Source organism: Archocentrus centrarchus, chromosome 21 (assembly GCF_007364275.1).
Source record: "Archocentrus centrarchus isolate MPI-CPG fArcCen1 chromosome 21, fArcCen1, whole genome shotgun sequence".
Taxonomy (NCBI): Eukaryota; Metazoa; Chordata; class Actinopteri; order Cichliformes; family Cichlidae; genus Archocentrus; species Archocentrus centrarchus.
The window spans coordinates 9,300,414-9,323,626 of record NC_044366.1 but is presented as its reverse complement, the minus strand read 5'-3'; the positions used below and the strand labels follow the sequence as shown (position 1 = coordinate 9,323,626).

Sequence of the window (23,213 nt, the reverse complement as noted above, 5' to 3'; positions counted from 1 at the left end):
GGATTAAAGCATTGCTAGCTAGCTAAGAGTATGCTGTAAAAGTGATATGTCTAAGTAACTCAGGATCCACAGAGTGAGCAGCTAGTGCTACAACGCTCTGATATGTATAAAAATCTGGATCACAAATCGGATGAAAAATGGTTTACCAGTCAAATTCCACAAGCCAATAAAACCAGGCTTCTTACATCTTCTGCAATTATTCCTTAATATTTATTTAGGTATAATTTACATTTTGGCATGAGCTGAAGACCAATATCCTAAACATCAGTTAGGCTCTGCTCTGGTATTCCCATCACAAAACATAGCCAAACCAAATAAGAGGAACTATTGTGCCCCTTACAGACTACTCCATTTTAACGGTTTCATGCCTGCTGTGAGAGGCTAAAGTGTTTCTTAGTGTCATATGTTCAGCTTTCATTGGGATGAAATTCGATGTCCCTCCACCCTATTTCAAAGGGAATAGATTTTTTAAATAAAGAATCTGTAAGTTTAAAACATAAAAAAATGGTTGACGTTTCATGGTGACTTATTAGGTATGGTAGAGACACCATATAGTTCCAGAGCCATATGTGTTTTGTACACAGTAGGAATGAATTCCAGTAAAGACAAAGGACAGGAAGTGATGCTAGGGCAGTAAAAAACAAAAAAACAAAAAACAAAACAGGATGGTGGCAGCACTGTCTCAGAGATGTACAGTGAGATGGGGCTAAAAAGGAGTCTGATGTGCAGAAGGAGACACAGGAAGTGTATTTGTTCTGTCAGGCTGCAGTGTAAAAACTATCTGTCTGGTCAGTGTTACCTGCATCAGACCTATCTGCATGACCCTCTCTTTGCATCACTTTCTTCCTTCCTCTCCTTTCTCATTGTCTCTGTCTTCTTTCAAGTCCTTGTGCTTGCTCAGGAGAGGCACTGCACGTGTGAGAATAAGAGGGCATAGAGCTTTCACTGTAAGCTGTCTAAATTTAATTTTGCTTTAACAAAAATTAACGGTGCCCATGATGGGCAGCATCTGCTTACATTTAGCCTGTTAACAAACAGAAAGTATGCTATTGCTCACTGATTAATGTAAGCAGCATTTTTTTCAGCTGCAATAAGTAATTTGATTCTTTGTTGGCTTCCATGCTACTATTGAAAGTTTCTAGGCAATTTGAAGGACACCTCATAAACACATTGTTTTGATAGCAGGCCATTGCACTTCTTTTTCCATTTTGCTCCAGGATTAGACTGAATTTCACACAATTGCTGCCACTAGTTTTATTTCGAACAGTAATAAAAGAATTGACATTTCGGCTTGTAGGATATGACCTTCTGTACTCGTAAAAGAAGATTTCACTGTATGATCCAGACACTGTTAAGACAGGAAGTTTAGTCTGTTTCAGTATGGTCGCCTGTCAGCAGAGATTAGTGGTAATGTGTGACTGTCACGGGAGATTAGAGGTAACAGAGCTCTGCAGACTATCACTGTCAGCGTGAGAAGGTCAAAGTTAGGCCGCTATCACTGTCTGAGCTTTTGGCTCTGAGTTAGGTTACTTTTCTCCCTTACACATTTCCTTATGTTCTGTTTGTACTGACCTAAATTTTTCTTTTCTGTTTTTGACACATGACACATTTCATTCAGTAAAACACGGGGCTCAGGAATATCAGTAGAGCAAGGCTGATGAGCCCACACTGCTTAAAATCAAGAATCAAAGTGCTGAAATTCTTTAACTAGCATACATAATCAGCATTAGAATGGATAGGGAAAGCATTCATATAAGAGTCAAAAACCACTGATTGTAGTGGGTTCTTTTTGAGTGGTACACTTACCTTGATTCCAAGGTTTTCCTGCATGTAAAAAATTGGCACACACTGAAGAGGTTTTAGCCTCCACCCCAAAGGAAAATCACAGGGACTGTGATTTAAAAAAAATTTTTTAACAAGTTTTCTTTCTTTTCTTTTTTATCAAATAGCCAAAATAACAGGAAAATGCTCAAACCTTTATATTCAGGTGACAAAGTCTTTGTCTCAACTCTCTGTGGACCAGTAATGCTTGCATGCATAGTAACCCCCAAAGGCTCAGTTTAAATCAGGAAAAATCCTGGATTGAATAACTTTTTCTAACTTCTCCATCAAAAGGTATACAAAAATGTCAAGTAAGTTATGTACATTATACAGTATAGATGCTACATAGATGATATTGTTCATACTAACTCACTGTCTGCTATTGGTACAGTGAACAGGAGCCAGTGTTTTGTTTCCAATCCTTCATACAAAAAAATGTTGAGTAATGTATTAATGTAGTAATGCATACTTTCATTAAACTTGCAGTGTGTAACTCTTTTAAACCAGTAACCAACAATATTTAAGCATATTAATGTTTAAACTTCAGGGCAACATCCGCTCCCATGTCATGCTGTCAACATCATACACCACAGCTTGTCAGGATTATAGAAGGTAGTGACGATTACTAGAACATCTAAAATTCTGTTTAAATTAAAATACAATTAAAAATAATATACTTTATATTCTTAATCTTAAACAGTTGTTATTTTCTTTAATCCATTTTTATTATTTACAGTACAATTATATTTCTTTTATACATTTTTTATTATTTTGTTTTTTTAATTTCTGTGTGTCCGCCCTCATTTTCACCACTTTTGTCCCCCATCCATTATCCTTCTTTCATTGCCTTTCTTTGAGGAGATGAATTCATTAAAGCTTTGATGTAATCCATATTCCCCAACCCGTCTTAAGAGCACCAAGGGTCCATTTTGTGACGATCAATATATGACCCTACAGATATCATTTGGCATGTTTTCTGACTACTCCAAACATAAAGAGTTCCCTCCACCCTCGCCACCACCTTTGCCATTCTGTTCCCTATTGAACTGAGACACTAACATGACAGTGTTCTTAATGTATATGTGGATTGATGGTCCCTGTGAGCGGGGATGGTAGCGTCTGGGAGTATACCACACATGTCACAGTAATGTCACCATAATAAATCTTAATAATTGGCTTTGGTTTTGCAGTTTTTACTTTACTTTCAATTTCACATTTTCCCCAACCTGCAGCAGCAGCACAAGCAATAATTTGCTTTGTTTCATTCATTGGTTTGTGTTAAATGATTATTTTATGTATGGGGTGACAAGCTGCAAAGAAGAAAACACTATCATATATTAGCTTATTGCACAAACAAATCTGCAAATCAGCCATTTATGCATGAACATCACTGTATACATTAACTTCTCACACATAAGAGGCACAGGGGAGCAGTGCATACTCACATTTCTGAAACAGCATTCAGATTAATCGCCAGGTCCTTGCTCACACAGGATTTGTTGGGGCTTCTGTCTATAATGTCATATTCTTTCAAACTTTGCTTTTATTAGCAATAGTTAATTTGTAATAAAATTTACAAATGTTCTTGTCCTGGTCACAAAAGTAAAGTTTGAAAGAATTTTATATACATATATATACCACTCCATCATAGTATTTGAATCATTAGGCTTCTTTGCTCCTATTTGTTGTTGTATCAAAGTTGAGGTTAGTTAGATCTGATACCAGCACGCAAACTGTTAAATTGACTTTGTTGGTATTCTTGGAGTTGCCACATATGGCTTATGTTCCACAAAGTACATCCTGCTTGACTCACCAGCCACTCTATTAGGTACACCTGTTCAATGACTTGCAAATACCTACTGAGTCTCAGTGCATTTAGGCAACCTGCCTGAAGTTCAACCTGAGGATCAGAATGCGGAAGAAAGGTGATTTAAGTGATGCTGAATGTCGCATACCTATGAGCGACAGTTCTCTGGTTTGAGCTGAGCAGAAGGCAACAGTAACACAAATAGCTGCTTGTTACAAGCAAGGTATGCAGAAGAGTGTCTTTGAGCACACAACATGTAAAACCTTGAAGCAGATGTACTACAGCAGCAGAAGACCACACTCCCTCAGCTAAGAACAAGATACTGAGGGCTCACCAAAATTGGACAGTAGAAGATTGGAAAAACATAATTTCCTGGTCTGATGAGCCTTAATTCCTGCTGCGTTATTTGGATGGTAGTCAGAATCTGGTGTAAACAACATGAAAAATATTTTCTTGGCATACTTTGATCCCCTTAGTACAAATTGAGCATCATTTAAATGCCACAGTCTGAGTATTGCTGCTGACCATGTCCATCCCTTTATGACCACAGTGGACCCATTTTCTGATGGCTGCTTCCAGCTGGATAGCTCACCATGTCACAATGCTCAAACCATCTCAAGCTGGTTTCCCTAACATGAGTTCACTGTACTCAAATGGCCTCCACAGTCAGCAGATCTCAATCCAATAGAGCACCTTTGGGATATGGTGGAACGGGTGTTTCCTATCAAGCTAATAAATCTGCCGCAGCTGCGTGATGCTGTCATGTCAAAATGGACCAAAATCTCTGAGGAGTTTCCAGCACCTTGTTGAGTCTGTTCTGAAGGCAAAAAGGGGGACCAACTTGGTACTAGCATGGTATGCCTAATGAATTGTCCAGTAAGTGTCTATCAATCAAAGTCAGAATTTAAAATGCACAGACTTGTAAAATTTGTCTTATATTGCACTGTAGGTGCTGTAGCTGCATATTTAAAATTCACACATTAATAACTGTGTTTTCAGAAAAAACAGCTGTTAGATTACAGTCACAGCTGGGATGTTAATGGTGTGTGTGTGTGTGTATATATGTGCGCACATGTCTAGGTTGGATTTTCAAAATATTGTAATAACATAGCAAAAATTCACATTGTGCACCTCAACAATATCAAACTGCTTCTCCTCCCTCTCTGTTACTTTCTCATCCTGCTTTGGCACTTTTAAAAAACATGCCTAAACCGCTTTGTGTGGAGTGTCATAACTAGCTTTGGGGCTGTATCTTGTTAACTAAAAAACAATATTAATAGACATGAATTTCACTGAACTGTGACTTCTTCAAAACAACACTATCAATTTTAAGACAGTTTCTGTGTGTGCTCATATTGAGTGTTTCTTTTAGGGAGGCTTGCTGAGAATTCTGAATCTGTGTACATGGAGAGGCATTTTCTGCGCTGACCACTGTTCCCCTTTCTGTTACATCACTTGTCTGTCTTATTTTGGAGGTAGTCATACTCTGTTATTTTGGACTGACAGAGAGACGGGCTAGCAGAGGCAAGTGAAGGGGAAGAGCAGAGTTAATGACTTTAAACCGACTGTAGTTTGTTGTGGTGGTTAGACTCACAGCATACGCTTTCTTTTTTCTGAAGACCACTTACTTAAATGTAGAAATGAAGAAAAAGTGGATGATTTATAGGCTGGTAAACACCTTCAGACATGGAGTAATTTATTAGTTGTAACACATTTCTCCTTGTTTTTAAAGAAATTTGTACTTCCATGTATCCCATGAATTTGGGTGGCAGATCTCCTGAATTTCAGTCTCCTCTTGATTTTGCATCATTCTGCATATAACAGTGTCTCTCTCTGACAAGTACACTCTTCACCTTACAACTGATGTATAAGTATGCACACACTGAGACTGTGGCTGACTGTATCTGTGTGTATGTGCTCTCTTGTATATGCTTATTGTAGACACGCCCCTGCTGGTGAGAAGCAGCAGTGATTCTGCCCTCAATCCCCAACCAGCAGAGACTGAACCCTCCTTCAGTGAAGATGCCACTTTAATGGTAAGACCCTAAAGCAATTAGAAAAAAGACACACACAGCACATGGAACACATGTGAAAGTCTTAATGAAAACATGCAAATAGTTGTTAAATTATATCAACACTTAAAGACCCGTAACTAACTGAAAATACATGTGCTTCAAGGATTTTTCAGGTATGTATTTAATCAGTACTTGTGTCTTTGTACTATACATGGGAATAGATCTTGGTTGGTGTATCTGTGACTCTCAACTTGGGCCCAAGGCTTTTTCTCCCAGGAACTCAACTGTGGCAAACACAATGAACAGTCCCTGTTCAATGGAATAATGCTATCCTCTTGTTCATTATAGAACTGCACTCAGATGTCTTTTTGTTGAGTATAGGTTTATTACAGGGTTCCCACTAGCCTGTCTAACTTAAAAGTAATTTTAATTTCAATTTCCTAATTTTTTTTACTTAAAAAAAAAAAAAAAGATTTTTTTTTTTAAAGTCGGTTAAATTGGTTGTACTTTGGAAATTACTTCAAGAAAAATATAAAAATGCGGTGTGAGAATACTTTACAGAAGGCCTGGTCTGCTATTATTGTTTGTGTTTGTTCTTTTAATGCATGTAGAAAAGCCTCACCCATACACAATGATATACATGCAGCACTTTTATTGATAGAAGCATGCACAATACTGTTGTTTCAAATGGTTTTATTCGAAGGGTGCTGCTCTTATTTGGGGACAATCCCAAAAAGGATTACCAGAATTATTTATTATTATTTTTTAGTAATCCTAATTGACCTAAAACAGGAAAGGTTTATTCTGATTTCATGTCAGACAGTGAGAAAAACATGCATATGTGTCTTTTGATATAGTGTATGTAAACCTCTGGTTTCAACTGTATCACTAGTGACTGCCAACAAACTTCCACTGCCAGCAAACTGGTTGTGGACTACATAGTTTTCTCTAGCGACCAGTGGTTACCAAGGGAGTCATTGACCGGTCTCTAGCCCTGTGTGAATGGGGCTTTAGCAATCGATTTCACAGTACCTGCCAGCAACCTCAGTGTGTGACCGAGGACTACCATTGTCCATGTATCATTGTCCATGTATCAGCACAAATCCCTATTCGAGTAAGGAGTACATGCATATATCTTTATACATGAAATTTTATATCAGTAATGTGTTACATTTCTTCGTTACAAACAAATGTGTTTACAAAAAGGAATTATTTTGTAATGCTTTACCCCATCACTGATAATTAAATACAGTACACCTGTTCATTAATCATTACCAGAATAAGATAATAAATACAATCATATGTGTGCCTGTTGTATAGCCGTGCAGTCTTGATGAGTTGTGGTGGCTTTACTGTTTTGTTTTCCCTGAAGATGGCTGAACACAGAAAGTCCCTCAAGTCCACTGGTTTAAAGAAGCCCATGCTTGATTGGACTCTTGAGTCGTGAGCCTTCGGCCCTTGAGATTCCTGCCTGGACAAACATCCTTTTTTTAATCACACTGTTTTCCTCTTAGAAGACTGTTTGTAAGGTTCAGTTCTTTAGGGGAATGTGATTGGTTCTCAGAGGTGGTCAGGCCTCCCTGCTTATTGTTGCTGAGGGTGATCTAACATGTTTGTGACTATGCTACATGCATTTGTCCTGCAGAGTTTAACAACAAATGGCTGTATTTGTTGTCTTATCTTATGTTTGTAATTGTTAAGTATGACTATACTAACTCGACACAGGTGAGTTTCTATGAAAATCCACCAGAAATAGACCAGTAACCCACAGACAACAGCAGGTGAGATTGCCATTCATAATAAAGATTGATCCTTCCTGGAGAAAGAAGTTGAGGAGATTAGGGACATAGAATGTGTTGTTCGGGGCTCACTTTCCGCTCCTTATATCTTAGCTGCTGTCACTTGTGAAGCTATTGGTATGAAATATGACTAGATGTTAGTAACACAGATATTTTGTCCAGCTTAAGTGCTTTGAGGTGCTTCTGTATTGGGTGACCACACAGCAGCATGTATGTGATCTCTATTAAAGAACCCAACAGCTCCTCAGGTTTCCACCATTCCTCGTTTTACACACAAAAACAAAGAACAGTAGTTCTCAAACATACGTTACTCTTATTATTGTGAATCAGTGTCGCATGCTATTTACTAAATACATCATTTTGTGTTAGAAGACTCACCTGGACTGACACGCAACCCAGTAGTGTTTCCATCATATTGAAATTCTCACACATTTTAATAAATTTAGCTTTACTGGTGTATTTTATGCTGTATTTTTTTTTTTTACATTTGGATGACTCATATATATATATATATATATATATATATATATATAATAATCGAAATTAATCGCATTTTAATCGCATTTCAATATTTGACATGAGAAATATTAATTTAAGTTTAGTTGATGAATAAATCAATATACATAAGCTTAAACTTCAAAATTTTGTTCATTTTCCCACCAGTCTACTACACAGACCAACGAAGGGTGGAAGTGCTCCTGTGATAAGCAAACACCTGAAATTAAAGTTAAGCATCATAACTGGATAGTTTTATTCAACATTAATGTCTCACTTGTTATAGTTGGAAATTAATCATTAGCTCAGCTGTATTCCTTGATGTTGAAATGTGTTATGCTTGTTTTAACAGCTTATTTTGAATTAAAGACTTAAAATTAAACCACAAAAAGGAGAAAAAGTTCGTTCTCTGTTTAACCAGCTGTTTTTACACAGCTGTGCTTCGCACTCACGGTTGCTAGGCGACATGAGCTACGCAGCGGTGACGGCAGGTGACGCTGATATGAAGGCTAGCTGCTCACTTCTGGCCTTTGTGGTCTTCGTGGGCTGCGAAAGACGTGGGCCGGGTCGGCCCCTAATTTGGATATTGTGCGTCGATATAATCTGTATGCCTGGAACTCGTGCACGTTCCACGGTGCAAAGTGCGCGAGTTCCCGGCATACAGATTATATCGACGCACAATGTCCAAATTAGGGGCTGCATCCTGCGAAGGACCCGGCCCACGTCTTTCGCAGCCCACAAAGGCCGGAAGTGAGCGTCTAGCCTTCATATCAGCGTCACCTGCCGTCACCTCTGCGTAGCTCATGTCGCCTAGCAACCGTGAGTGCGAAGCACAGCTGTGTAAAAACAGCTGGTTAAACAGAGAACGAACTTTTTCTCCTTTTTGTGGTTTAATTTTAAGTCTTTAATTCAAAATAAGCTGTTAAAACAAGCAGAACACATTTCAACATCAAGGAATACAGCTGAGCGAATGATTAATTTCCAACTATAACAAGTGAGACATTAATGTTGAATAAAACTATCCAGTTATGATGCTTAACTTTAATTTCAGGAGTTTATCACAGGAGCACTTCCACCCTTCGTTGGTCTGTGTAGTAGACTGGTGGGAAAATAAACAAAATCTTGAAGTTTAAGCTTATGTATATTGATTTATTCATCAACTAAACTTAAATTAATATTTATCATCTCAAATATTGAAATGCGATTAAAATGCGATTAATTAATTACAAAGCTTGTAATTAATTCGATTAATTTTTTTATTCGAGTCCCACCCCTAATATATATATATATATATATATATATATATATATATATATATATTTATTTATTTTTTATTTTTTATTTTTTTTGTCACTTTGTAAATGTAAACAGTTTAATCAAAATAGCCTCAAATTTAACCACCCTACTTACAAGTGTCACATAGAAATGACTTTGGTTAGTTCAATCATTCCGACATATCGTGGCTGTAAAAAGTCTTCCTTTCTGCTAGTTTTGCTTTCACCTCTTTGTGTTCTTGATGGCCTTCAGTGCCACACATGTTTCCTCTATCTATGCTGTCTCACACCTGCTGTGCTGCAATAACTACCATGTAAGTGTTGGAGTGCTAAATGGCTCTCTGGTAAGTGTTTTCTAAAGAAATTCTCTTTCTGTTTGTCTCTTTCTCATACGTCATTTTCTCAATCACTGTCAGTCTCTTTTTTTTTTTTGTCTCCTTCAGTGTCCCTCACTCTTTGATTCATCCACACATACTCACACATAGATGCACACACTCAGTCACTGGCTCATCTGTCTCTACTCAACCAGCCAGGTTCAGATAGAGGTAATGGCTCTGGGTAATTGTTCAAATTGTCACTTGGCCTTTTGGTGAGAGGGATGAGGGAAAGAAAGTACTCTTCTTGCAGTAATTCTCTGTCTTTCTCCTGTCTCCGTCTTTTCTCCTACTCTCTGTCCTCTTTATTTAATTTCAACTTAGAAAGATTCACTGGTGCAGCTCTTCCTTTCTAAATGCCAGACTCAAATGAGTACAGTACACCAAAAAAAAAAAAAATCACTTTTTTTTTTCTTTCTTTCTTACTGTCATGCTCACAACACACACACACACACACACACACACACACACACACACACACACACACACACACACACACACACACACACACACACACACAGAGGGGGTGCTTTTTGGTTAAAATGTGTTGCTCAAGCTGGGAGTGCTTATTATTGTCTAGAAAAATACAGGAGCAGTACAGCACTTATTTATCATGCTACACATGGGTGTGTGTGTGCATGTGTTTACCTGCATGTCGCATCCTGTCTTTAATGCCACCTTGCACAGATGTTTGTCATTGAATCCTTTTTTTGCCCTTACATGCATTTACAACTGTGTTACTAAAATATTTTGACTCAGTGTAAAATTTTAATTAAAACCAGAATTTTGAAACTGAGAAATCTTTTTGAAAAACACTTAATCATTCTAAAAACATGTATAAAAAAAAAAATGAGAGGGGGAAACAAAATAATAGCAAAGTTGTACAACTGGAGGAAAAAAAACACAAACCAAAGCAAAGAAAAATAACACCTGGTGGAGTGTCTCATAACTAATGAGGTTAATGGGAGACATGAGTGGGCATAAAAAGAGCATTCCAGAGAGAAAAAAAACGTCTTTCAGATGTGAACCTGGGGAGGGGTTTACCACTGTGGGAAACTGTGTGGGTAGATAGTTTTCAAAATGTATGAATAATAAAATAAGGATTTGAACGTTTTTATCATGTATTTCCATATTTGAAAAGGCATCATTAATTCTTAATGATACATACATGATCTGGAGCAGCATAAGCTGCCATCCAGACAGAATCTGTTTGAGGAAAGATCTTACTTACGTGAGTCAGAGTATCCCACACCACCGCCTGCATATATTACACTGGCATGATTCTGGTAAAAGAGCCTGCTTGTTTGCCTGCTGTCTAAAACTGTCACCCATCCAAAACATTTGGACCATTATGGAAGTAACTGGTAAGCAGCTGAAATCCTGTATTAAGAAAGAATAGGAAAAACATCTGGCTTTCAAGCGAAGCTTTCAAATAAGGGGTAACCTTTGAAGCTGAAAAATGAAGCCGGCACTGGCATGCTGGTAAAAATTGCAATTCTGCTGGGTGTTACTTGAGGCTCGCTGTAAAAAGTCCATCTCCAAAGGCTCCTGTGTTAAAATGGCTTACTTTACTCCATTAAAAATATAGATATTTTTTAACCTGGTGGGGGGGGGGAATTTTGTCCTCCATGGATAGTTTCCACCTTTAAAGCAACTGAGTGGGGGTGATGTGTCCTGACACCAACAGCTGAATCCCATCAGTGTCTGCTAGACCTCATATCCACTGCTTTGAGTCATTCAACTTGATTTTGGCACCAAAAGCACACAAACAGTGACAAAATCAAGTCATTCAACTTGATTTTGTCACTGTTTGTGTGCTTTTGGTGCCTTTTGGAACATTATTAATGGATTATCTGACTAATGTGGCTTACTGTCTGGTACAAACTGCCCCAGAATTTTGTGCTGTAATTTTGGTGAGTGAAATGTCTGTTACTTAGCTCTTATTAGCTGTGTGTCTGTGTGTTGCACCCATACAGTTTGATTGCAGCTTTCTAATATAGTTTAACTTGTTGCTCCAAACAAAAAGAACATGGCAGCCAAAATCAGAATTTTGCAGATCCTTGCATAGTGTTGCTAAAAGATGAAATGGTGCAACACAGTGGTGAACATGCCTCAAACTTCTTCCTGAGATGTCTTATTGCATGCTCAATTATCCAGGTAAGGAAATCTTAGAAAGCTGATTCAATTCATCTAGACACACTTCTTCAGTCTCATTTACCCTCATTGTCCACATCCTGGACAGGGACAAATGTTGGTTTGACACCATCACCGCGCCCACCTTGAACAGTGCATGTAGCCATTAATGGTTCTGGCATTTTGCATATCAACTATCATGAAACTATGGCTCATTGTTGTGCCACTGTGCTAGTTTTGGTTGTTAAGCAACTGTGCTCAGATTGGGAAAATCTGCAGTCAACTGAGACTGAAGACGTGATGAAACATTTCTCCTGCTGAAAATGTGTCCAGATGAACTGAATCAGATTTGTGGTTTTTCCTGAGAAGTGTTACTGACTTTTTTTTTTTTTTTTGAAAAGCATTGAATTAATTATTCTGTTTTGAACTGAAGTTAGTTTCATTAAATATACTAAATTAATCTGACATGCACTAAAAAGTACATTAACAGCTAAGTGGAAAAAACACACTTCACTCAGCAAATGATTGCTGATGCTTGAGGTGTAGTGTAGTGTACATTTCATGCTTCATTAATTCATCTACCTATTGTAGTTTTATCATTTCAACACCCCCCACCCCCAAAACCCTCTTAAAAATAGGTAATTTAGCTGTAGTTTCATTTACCTTAAAAAGTTATTCTTAACAAATTAATTGAATTATTTATTAGAAAAATATTGTTGTATTTTGAATATATTTTCATCACTGTTCAGTCCTCTCATCCTTTGAATATTAAGTAATAAAACAAATTCATATTTATTCATCATACACATTACCAAAGGGAAGATAGATTACGTTGGGTTTATCAATTTCATACAGATGAAGACACATAAAGTGCACACATACACAGAATGCACAGCATGCATTAATACTAATTTATCTTACTCACTGTGGTAGCATTTTCAGGGAACACTTAGCCTGATTGGTCATTCAATAATTAGTAATATCACTAATAGTTTGCTCTTTTTATCTGCTTTTAGCAATTATTAGATTGGACTATGAACACTAGGCCATTTGTTAAAAGCATAGTTATTCAGAGATTATCCATCACAGAGTTAAAATGGAAAGTCTGCTTCTTTATTCTACACATTTTGGAGGGCCATTAATGCTCACAAGTATTGATTAAGCTGTCCAATGCTGACAGACTAATATATTAATATTTCCCTGTAGTAGTCCTCAACGTATTTCTAATAAATCTTTGTCATTTATTAAATATATTTTTCACTTCGTTTCAAAGCTTTAGATCTCTCAATCATTACTTTTAATAAACTTATACTTCTTGTGTAATTAAAATGGCTCTCTTTGTGGGGCTGTCTTACATTTTATTATAATTATTAATTACTAAAGGCTGATTTACTGACACTGCTGCTAAGTCTTAAAACATTCATATTGGGTTTTGTGATATATATATATATATATATATATATATATATATATATATATATATATATTTTTTTTTTTTTCTTTTCTTTTTTTTTCCTCAGTGAATTTGCAGCTTTGGTAATACTTCTAACCTCTGAAACTCAAATTAACTTTTATAGTTGAAATTTTGCTAATTCCTTTAAAATAAGAGCAGTGACTGTGATGTGGGCTGCTGCAGTTTCCAAACTAAAAGAAGCTCAGTGTCTGTAATTAGAAGACGTGTTCAGAGGAATGCACTCCTGTCAATATGAATAATGAGAAGCATTTATTCGTTCAGATTCATTTACTTGTTTTAAATTAGCCTTTGATAAGTAACATACATTGCTGGCCTTTTGTAATTAAATATGTTGCTCTCCCAAAGAGACAGAAAGAGAGACTGTTACTACGTGCGTTTATTAAGTGAGACATACAATTAAGCACCAAAGGCTTTGCAGTTAATATACGAGTGACTGTTATGACAGGGAGGTTACTATAATTAATGTTACCTGCCATTCTGTTTCTAATTAAGCTCATACGACAGCATCAACAGCTAGGCCAGACTAATTGATTTACAAGCCACCAAACCTCAAACATGTGTTTGCTATCTGTCATTCACTATTGACTTTGACCTTGCCTTCCTCCATCTTGCCATGTCACCCATTGTCTCTGACTTTAGGTGTATTTCATGACTCACCCTGACCTTTATCTGCTTAGTGACGTCTTCCTCACTCTTTTGCTCTCACATGTCTTCCTCTTGTCTCTTCTTTTTATCTTTTCTTCTGTCTGTCTCTGACAGGTGGACTAGGTCATATGGCAGGATGGGGGGTGGTTGTGGCCAGAGGTTAAAGGTCATATGAGTCCATTAGTGCCTGCTGCTAAAGGGGAGTCTTATTGACCTGCCTGTGCTTGTCTCCATATGCTCAGACAAGCGTGCTCTGAGTGTACCTCGAAGCTCCGATATCCCCCTATGATATTCACAAATATTCATATGTGAATGTCTGTAATTCTTAAAAACAAGTTAATTTAAAAAGACTCTGTGGTGCAGGTGGTTCTTCAGTTCTTTGCAAGTGTACTTTGTAGTCTTGTGTTACAGTAGACGATTTAAATAATTGGAAATTATGATTAAAAATCACATTTTACAAAAAAAAAAAATGTTTTAGTGTAACTCTTCAGCAGTTAGGTCTACTTGATATTCTAATTGCAACTGTTCATATAAAGGTACCATCATATGGAAAGTAAATGCAAGGAAAACATTTCAGATTTTCAAAAATGCTGGACCACCTTGTAGAAAAGCAGCTGATGTGGAGTTGTCATAAGGATTTCTGTCTCAAATAAATGCTTCTCTTTCATCTAAAAACATAGAAAACATAATATGCCAAATGTCCAAAGGCATTAAGCTTCACAAGAACAGGATTTGTTGGAAAGGTGTTTTTTCCTGATTTTATTGAATTGTAAGGATAAAACGTCTACTCTGAGAAATTTATCAGTTACAGGCTGTTAGAAAGAGGTTTACATGATTTATCACTCCTTCACTGTTGGGCATGAAATCTTGTCACCGCGCAACTCATCCCTCTGCATGCGATATCTCTTTTCCACCAACACTGTCCCAGTGCCGAGCCAATTCTGCCTAGGTGCATTTGATCATTATATAGCATTACGAGCAGAAGCAGTGGGGTAATTACTATACAATGAAACTTATGGCTGACAGAATCTCTGGGCTACGGCTTTTTGGTACCAGCACCCATTTTTTTTTTTTTCTTTGGGAGGAAATGTGTGGAACCACTTCTTGCATGGGTAGCATATACATAGGCATAATTCAGGCAAACCCTGTACTATGATATAAATGATTTTTGCATATGTTTACACTTTACCTTCTTACAGGTCTCTCACTTTCTCTAGCTTGAGATTTTTAGTGATTGACAGTACTGCCTTTTGTATTCATATATGAATTGGTATTTGTTCATCATCCATCAGAGAAGCAGCTCCTGTACTTATCACTTGGCCCATTTATTCATTCAGTCCCTCTGTATTTCCCTGGTGTTCAAATTATAAAGACTAAACCTAGAATTTTAGGCAGTGCAGCTTGCATCTGAACACACAATTTTCCTCTGCTTAGTCACTCTTTTACACTTTTATTTAAAATGTTAATTACTGAATTTGTCCATGTCTTGAATATGCACATCATTTTTGTTTTTTTCTTATCTGGCAAATTTAATTTGTGTTTGTTTGTTTGTTTGTTTTTTTCACTATATTATACTTGTTTGTCTTAAAAATACTGACAGACTAACAGGACAGGTATCCTGTGTCTGTTCTCTGCAGGCAGCTGCTCCCACTGTGGAGAGGCCGGCAGGAGTGGACCGAGCCCAAGCCAAACATACCTTCAGTGGAAGGTAAGTGTACATTTCTGTGTGTAACTGTGACTCTTGTTAGATGTATTCTTTTTTTATTTTTTGATAATATTTCACCTTGATAAACAAGCAAAATATCAGGTGTGATTAAATATATTCTGAATCAGTGTGTGGTCATCAAATTAATTGGGGTAGAGACATATTGACTCAAAAAATCCTCATTTAAGGCTATGAGAGAATTCTATAATAGTACAGATGGCGGTAAAAGTATAAAATTTAGATGCAAAAAGCTTTTTAAAACCTTATTTTGGAGTCAGCAAACTATCATTTCATTATCACATTTGACTGGTGATTCTGTAGATGCAGTTTTATAGATTTAAGTCCAAATTATTGCCAAGATGGCTGCTGAGTGGTAAGGCTTGCTTCTAGAAAGGCTCGCGTTGAGGATAGTTTTTGTATGTGCATGTTTTTCTATATTCATGTTTACTGATGTTTATGTGTGTACTTCTGCCCTACTTTCCCTTCATTAAAGCTGTATTCTAATCCAGATCAAGGCCTTCACAGATACAGTTGGTAGAAAAAGCTCCATCATTAGCTCACTACAAAAGATTGCCAAAACAGGGTCAGGGTCACAAACGTAAACACAGATACACACTAATTCAACACACATGGACATGCAGAGACTGCCACACTCACATGGCCTTAAAATAAACAGATAAACACACTTGCATCTTTCTTTTTTTTTTCTTTCACAGGCAGACAAACATGCAAACACTAATGAGTGCGGTAATTAAGTGTTCAGGGTGTAGAATGCCCTGTGTCTCCTTTGGGCCTTTTTGGCATGTGTGTGCATGTGCTTATTTTGGTAGTGTGGGGTGCAGGCTCCCACATTTATAAGACAGGGAGAAAAGACTATAACAATCCACAATATACTGTATACAGTATAAACAGTAAACTACTGCAAATCTATGCACGAGTAATCAGAGTAAGGCTTTACTCAGGGAACAACCAGAAACTATTTATTTATTTTTTGTTTCTTTACTATTTCTGTAGTCTTATATTAAGGTTCTCCCTCTGCAGTAGCCTATACTATGACTTAGTTTACCTTCATACCAGGGTACATTACCATGATAATTTACACTGTACTCTCAACTTGCTCCAGGGCAGGTTATGTTTGACCAATCAATCTAGTGTGACCAATTTTCTGAAAAATAGTGTCAGATTCCTAGAAGATCTCAATATGCAGATGCATCTTTCCCTGGCAAACATCAGTAAGAAATATAGATTCTTTCGGGGCAGCTTTATTCATTGTTTTCTCTCTCTTTTGCCTGCAGACAATTTTAAAGCAGTTTCATTGTTGTATAAGCCTTAATAAAGCAATATCCTAAAAACAGAGCACCTGAGCCTAGTCTTTGTTGACCTTATATAAAATTTGCAAGTAAGCCTCCTTCCCAGTTTGAATTATGTTGTGTATTTGTTTTTTATTTGCTCTCAGACTGTTGAACACCACTGGGATTGCAGATAAAAGAATATGGCAGAAATTGTCTGCAGGAAAAACTTGAGCCACTGCTCATTCAATCATATTTTGCAAGGAAAATGGGAAATAGGTGCAGCAATTTATTGAAACATGCAAACATAAATAATTTAAGGAATGTAAGGAAAAGCCCAGTTTGTACAATTCTAATAAACTTGTAAGTCAGTAAATGATATGACCACCATTATTTTCCAACACAGCCTGAACTCTCTGAGGCAACCCTTCTTGTAATTGTACTACTTCAGTAATGTTGAGGTCCAAGCTCTGGGGAAGCCATTCATTGTGTGTTTTTCTATCCATGTATGCTTTTACTACACTGGCAGTGTGTTTGGGATCATTGCCATACTGAAATATTAAGCTGTTGCCATTCAGATGCTTTTCAGTTGGTATTGCATGGTGCATAAAAACCTGATGTCACTTTTCTGTCTCCATAATTCCATCAGTTTAGACAAGATCCCCAACACCACTGGCTGAAACCATGACAGAGGCTCCACCATGTTTTACAGGTTGCTGTAGAGACTCACTGTTATACCTCTGTCAGCCTCCTCCATACATACTAATAATAATTTAAAACAAAAAATTCAAATTTAAATGAATCACTATATGTTTTTATATTTATGTTTATATTTATACACACACATATAATGAGTTATTGAGTTAATAACCACCTTCGAGTGATTGGTTAGAGGGGATAGCAAGGTTTGGGTAAGTACAGCCAGGTAAGGGGCAGCACTTTGACACAGTGGTTAGCACTGTTGCCTCACAACTAGAAGGTCAAATCCACCTAGCCTGGACCTTTCTGTGTGGTTTTTCTCCAGGTACTCTGGTTTCCTCCCACATACCAAAGACATGCACTTAGTGGGGTTAGGTTAATTGGTGATTCTAAATTGCCCATAGATGTGAAAGTGAGTGTCCGTCTCTCTGTGTTAGCCCTGCGACAGGCTGTCAACCTGTCCAAGGTATACCCTATGACAACTGTGATAGGCTTTTTTTTTTCATCCTTGCCAATGATGGCAACCTCACTGTGTTTCATCATGTAGGATTTGTGTAATCTATTTAGTAATGTTCACAAATACAAGAAATGCATAGGTTTATGTCAGAGATCACAACACAGACTCCTTGTGGGCTGATTGCGTTTATTGCGACATCTGATCACCACCAAAGTTGCCATGACACAAATGAAAATGACTAACTGTAGGTTTCATTTTCTCGATTCAGTCCAACAGATTAAAATGCAGTTGTCTTTTAATGATTGTGCAAGACAAAAGTACCCACACAACCAAACCAAGGCCATGACTAATATAAAACCCAAGACATGAGTCAGTAGTAATTTTAAGTGGCTGTTACAAAGCTGACCACTGCTAAACACTGACCACTGAAGTATATTACTGTGTGTGTTTAACATCACTGGGTCAGTATGTGTGTGCAATTAATACACAGAACAATATGTAGTTAACTTGTAAAGTTGATATGTAGGGAGGAGGAATTACAAATTTGTCATATGAATAATGGGTGACCTTAGCCTCAGCTTTTAAGGTTGTCTCCATAACCAACCAAGAGGACAGACAAAAATTAGATCACACGTATGCTCATGAAGACTACATGGAAACACCCTCCATGAAATATATGGGCAGTAACAGGTTTTTTCCTGGGCTTTCGATTGCGTCCTCATTAAGCTATGACTTACTATAATGCGTAACTTTGCCTCCTGAATTAATAGACAGGCAAACTCAATGGGAACGACCCGAGTTTGATTACCTCTTATGGCACTTTACAGTTCAGTGCAGTAAATATAACAGATAATATTTAAGACACCCACTGAGATTTGTTTTATTTTCTCCATAATATTTTTTTCCTCATGCACCAACACTCACACACACGAACCATCTCATCTGTGAGTAATGTAAAAGTGATGTAATGGTTTTTGTGGTCGCTGGGGAAACGATCCTTGAAATTGCCAAAAAGTCCAAAATGAGAGGAGAAACGCAGCCATAAATACTGGAGCAGAAAAGCATACGTTAAAGTAACGCATGTTGGTGTGGTGGTATGAGTTTCGTGTGCTGTGAATGTTTTTATGAGCATTGTGGTCCTCCCAATGTGTGTTGGTGTGTGAGTATTCATGCACCTTTAAATGTGAAGCTACACCTATAAATATGGTTATGGCTCATAATAATTTTAACCCGGCCGCATGCACACCAGAAAACTCATTACATTTGAATCAAAATGTCCTTTTTATACAGGGAAACAGATTTACTGTAAATTGGTTTATTGAAATAGCATTTCCACTATATTACATTTCTTTGTGAATAAGGCAGAGTGTTGGAGGTGTTTTAGAAGCTATACGAGGTGAAAAGGTAAATAGGTTTCATTGAGTGCAGAAAACAGACTGGATGTAAGAGGTTTTGCCTTGGTTTAACAGCATAGAAATATGTATTTTGGGACTTAACATTTCCATTCATTGCCAGTGAATGTTATTGTGATACTCATCTGTCTGTTTATTATCTCTCTGCTTGCAGTTTGGGGGAGAAAAGTTAGTGAACTAAGACTGTAGTGCTGATCACTCTTAACATTCAAGTAAATGTGATCCGTTTACGATCTACATTTATATGTGCTGTTATGATGCTTTCATTGTAATTTTCCACTTGTGATTGCTACATTGTAATGCTTTGCAGTAAACCGTGGCTAACAGAGCTAGAGTAGCAAGATTTACTGATGCAGAAGCGTAGATGATATAAACCGTGACATGAGCCGTTGGTTTCGAAGTTTTGAAGCTTTGGGATAACTTATGGTCGACAAGCCATTAACCATTGATCGTGTAGTTTCATTTCATAGACAGTCGTCCATTTTGAACCATACTATGACTAGGATTTGTAAAATAGACTTAATTTTTAATTCAAAATGACCCAAAATGAGTGACTGAGCCCATAAACTTCCAGAAAAGAGTTTACAGAGGTAAAGATAGAAAGCCATTTCCCCATATACCTCTATAGGCCTCAAGTCCTTTGCTACCACAGCACTTGCCATCTTGTGGCATTAAGATAGAATGCAGCTTTAAAGCACTTCGCATTGGCTTCATTTTTCTAACCTGGAAGCCGCATGTTTTCTGTGGGCAGAATCCTTGAGGCAGAAACTTGATGCCCAAAGTGACAATAAAAATGGCACAATGAGAGAATGTTGACGCAGGTTAACTTCGTTTGTGCATAAAACCTCTAACAAATAGGAAAAACTGTGTACAAATACACTGTTCAACAAATAAATAAATAAATAAAGGAACACTTTGAAAACACATCTGATCTCAATGGGGGGGGGGATCATTCCTGGATATCTATACTGATATGAACTGGGTAATGTGTTAGGAATGAAAGGATGCCATTATTTGATGGGAATGAAAATGATCAGCCTACGGAGGGCTGAATTCAAAGATACCGTGAAAATCAAAGTGAAAAATTTTGCTGCAGGCTAGACTAGTGGTCGACCAGCTAATTTTAGTAAATTATGGCAAATGTCAATCGGGCTCCATGGTGCTGGGCAGTGAGCACAGGGCCCACTAGAGGACATTGGGCCCTAAGGCCACTCTCATGAAGTCTGTTTTCTCATTGTTTGGTCAGAGACATTCACAGCAGTGGCCTGCTGAAGGTCATTTTGTTGGGCTGTGGCAGTGTTCATCCTGTTCCTCCTTGCACAAAGGAGCAGATACCGATCCTCCTTATGGGTTAAGGACCTGCAAGATAGATGAACAGGGCTGTTCATCTATCTTGCAGTAACTGCCTGTCTCCTGGAATCTCCTCCATGCGCTTGAAACCGTGCTGGGAGACAGCAAACCTTCTGGCAATGGCACGTATTGGTGTGCCATCATGGAGGAGTTGAACTGCCTATACAACTTCTGTAAGGTCCAGGTGTCGCCTCATGCTACCAGCAGTGACACTGATCCTAGCCAAATGCAAAACTTGTGAAAAAACAGACAAGATGAGGAGGGGAAAAGTTGTCAGTGGCCTCCACCTGTAAAACCATTCCTGTTTTGGGGGTTGTCTCATTGTTGCCCCTCTAATGCACCTGTTAATTTCATTAACACCTAAGCAGCTGAAACTGATTAACATCCCCGTCTGTTACTGAACTGACCAGATTAGTATGCAAGAAGTTTAACTGACTCGATACTATACGCTGATTACAAAAAGGGCTCCTGTAATTTTTTTTGAGCAGTGTAGAATGAATTCAAAACTGTTGCTACTCTAACTAGGAGAGACTGTCCTGCAAAAATCAGCTCAAGAGTACAGTGTCCAGTGGTGTAAAGAGGTGTAAAATAACACAAAAGTAGCAGCAAAGCATAGGCAGAAATCTTGCAAATGGTTTTGTTCCATTTAAGAAAAGCCTTGATTAAGAATGGGCTTGATGAGGTTTCAAGTAAAATTCATTTCAGAAGGTTTATAAATGTGTATAATATGGTCCACAAGCGTAAACTAAGACTTATAAATGTGTACAAAGATTTGTGTGTATATTTTGAGTACTTCAATCGACACACAAATTCAGAGCAATTTGAACACACAAAACTATTTTACAAATGCATATATCAAAATCTGAATAAATGGTCATAATTTACACAGATTTTTAGGTTAAACTTCACAAATCTGATCTTTTCACTTTCAAAAAGTTTCCTGTGCAAATGTCTAAAAATATTTGTGACATTAGTTTTGCTCACGCCTTCTTAAAATGAAATATCCTGATATGTACGGACAGATGTGGGATTTTGAGACTCCTCACATTATCAGGTTCTCACAGATTCACCAATTCAAGCTGCGTTCAAGTGCTAGTGGAAAACTGGGACATCTGGAGTCCTGAATTATTTCAAATAAAACAGACAGTTTTTTTTTCTAAATAAACAGAACAGCTCATCAGCCCTTGACTAGACTACATACATTTACTAATTACAGATGTCATTATAGTAGCCTCGATGTAGTTATCCCACATCACCTGGATTATACTCAAAATATACAAGAAATTAATTATCATATACTCACCCCAGAGGATGATCCACAGGAATGTGCAACCACGGTGTGCTTCTGCAGCTGCGCTCTAGCTTACTCCCAGCATGTAGTGGCAGCTTATTTAAACCATATATTAACTTTCATAGGCATTTTTTAGATAATTTTATGCAGTTTTTTTGAAAATAAAAAAGATCAGATCTGTGAAGTTGAGCATACACAAATTGTGTAAATTATCACCTTTTTTTTTTCTTCAGATCTTGATATACACTTTTCTAAAATAGTTCTAAACATGTTCAAATTGCTCTTTATTTGTGTGAGGATTGGAGCAAGTATTTGAGTGTATAGATTTGTAAATCTGAGTTTGGATGATATCATGCACATTTCTAACCCTTTTGTGACTAATTTCACTCTGCAGGGAGGAAACCCCCCAAAGCACTGGCTTGTTCCACAGCACTTCACTTCTGAAACAATGTTCTGTGGGCAGATTTTTTTAAAAAATGAAGTTTTTGGCAAAAGTGGTTTGGGGCTGCTTTGCGACCTCAGGGCCTGGAATTTTTTTCTTCACTTTTACGAGAAATTGCCAGGGCAGCAGTTCATTTCCTGAAGCTTAGACCTTCATGTTTCAGAATGGCCAAGTGAGATGAGATCCTTCAGCATGACCTGAGGAGGCCTGTTAAACCGAGACCAGAAATGATGATGAACTGAAAAAGTTTTTAACGAGGAATTGTCCACTATTCCTCTTCATTGATAGGCTAGTTTCATAAGCAGCTCCAGAAAATGTCTGATAAAGGTTGTGAGCTTCTAGAAGCTACTAAATTAAAGAGTTCACTTTTACAGCTTGACTGGTGAGGGATTGATTAGCATGCACAGTAAAGTCATAACAAGTACAACTTTTTGTGTGTGATTTGTCATTGTGTGTGACTGAAGATGTCCCAGTTTCTTTATTTCTTTCCTACACATATACCCTTCCTGTATCTGTGCAGTATCACTTAAACAATATCATGCTTATTGTTGAGTCCTGAAAACTTCTTAAAAAAAGAACAAAGAAAACAAAATGAATATATACAAAATACAATACTATTCCCTTTAAAGTAAATACTACTTATTTATTTTATGCTGTAAGTTCTTGTGTGTTTTCATACACATATTGTTAGTACTTTTGTGTATTTTTACACAAAAAGTACACAAAACATT

At 37.4% G+C, this 23,213-nt stretch overlaps 1 protein-coding gene across 3 annotated transcripts in view; it reads left to right on the top strand.

Annotated features, from left to right (window-relative positions):
• Positions 1–23,213, top strand: part of pard3bb (par-3 family cell polarity regulator beta b) — a 219,535-nt gene that overhangs the window by 48,463 nt on the left and 147,859 nt on the right. For all 3 annotated transcript variants that reach the window (XM_030758551.1, XM_030758552.1, XM_030758550.1), the window contains 2 exons: positions 5,570–5,664; positions 15,475–15,545. In XM_030758551.1, coding sequence (XP_030614411.1) covers positions 5,570–5,664; positions 15,475–15,545 — 166 coding nt within the window. The remainder of the gene's footprint in view (positions 1–5,569; positions 5,665–15,474; positions 15,546–23,213) is intronic.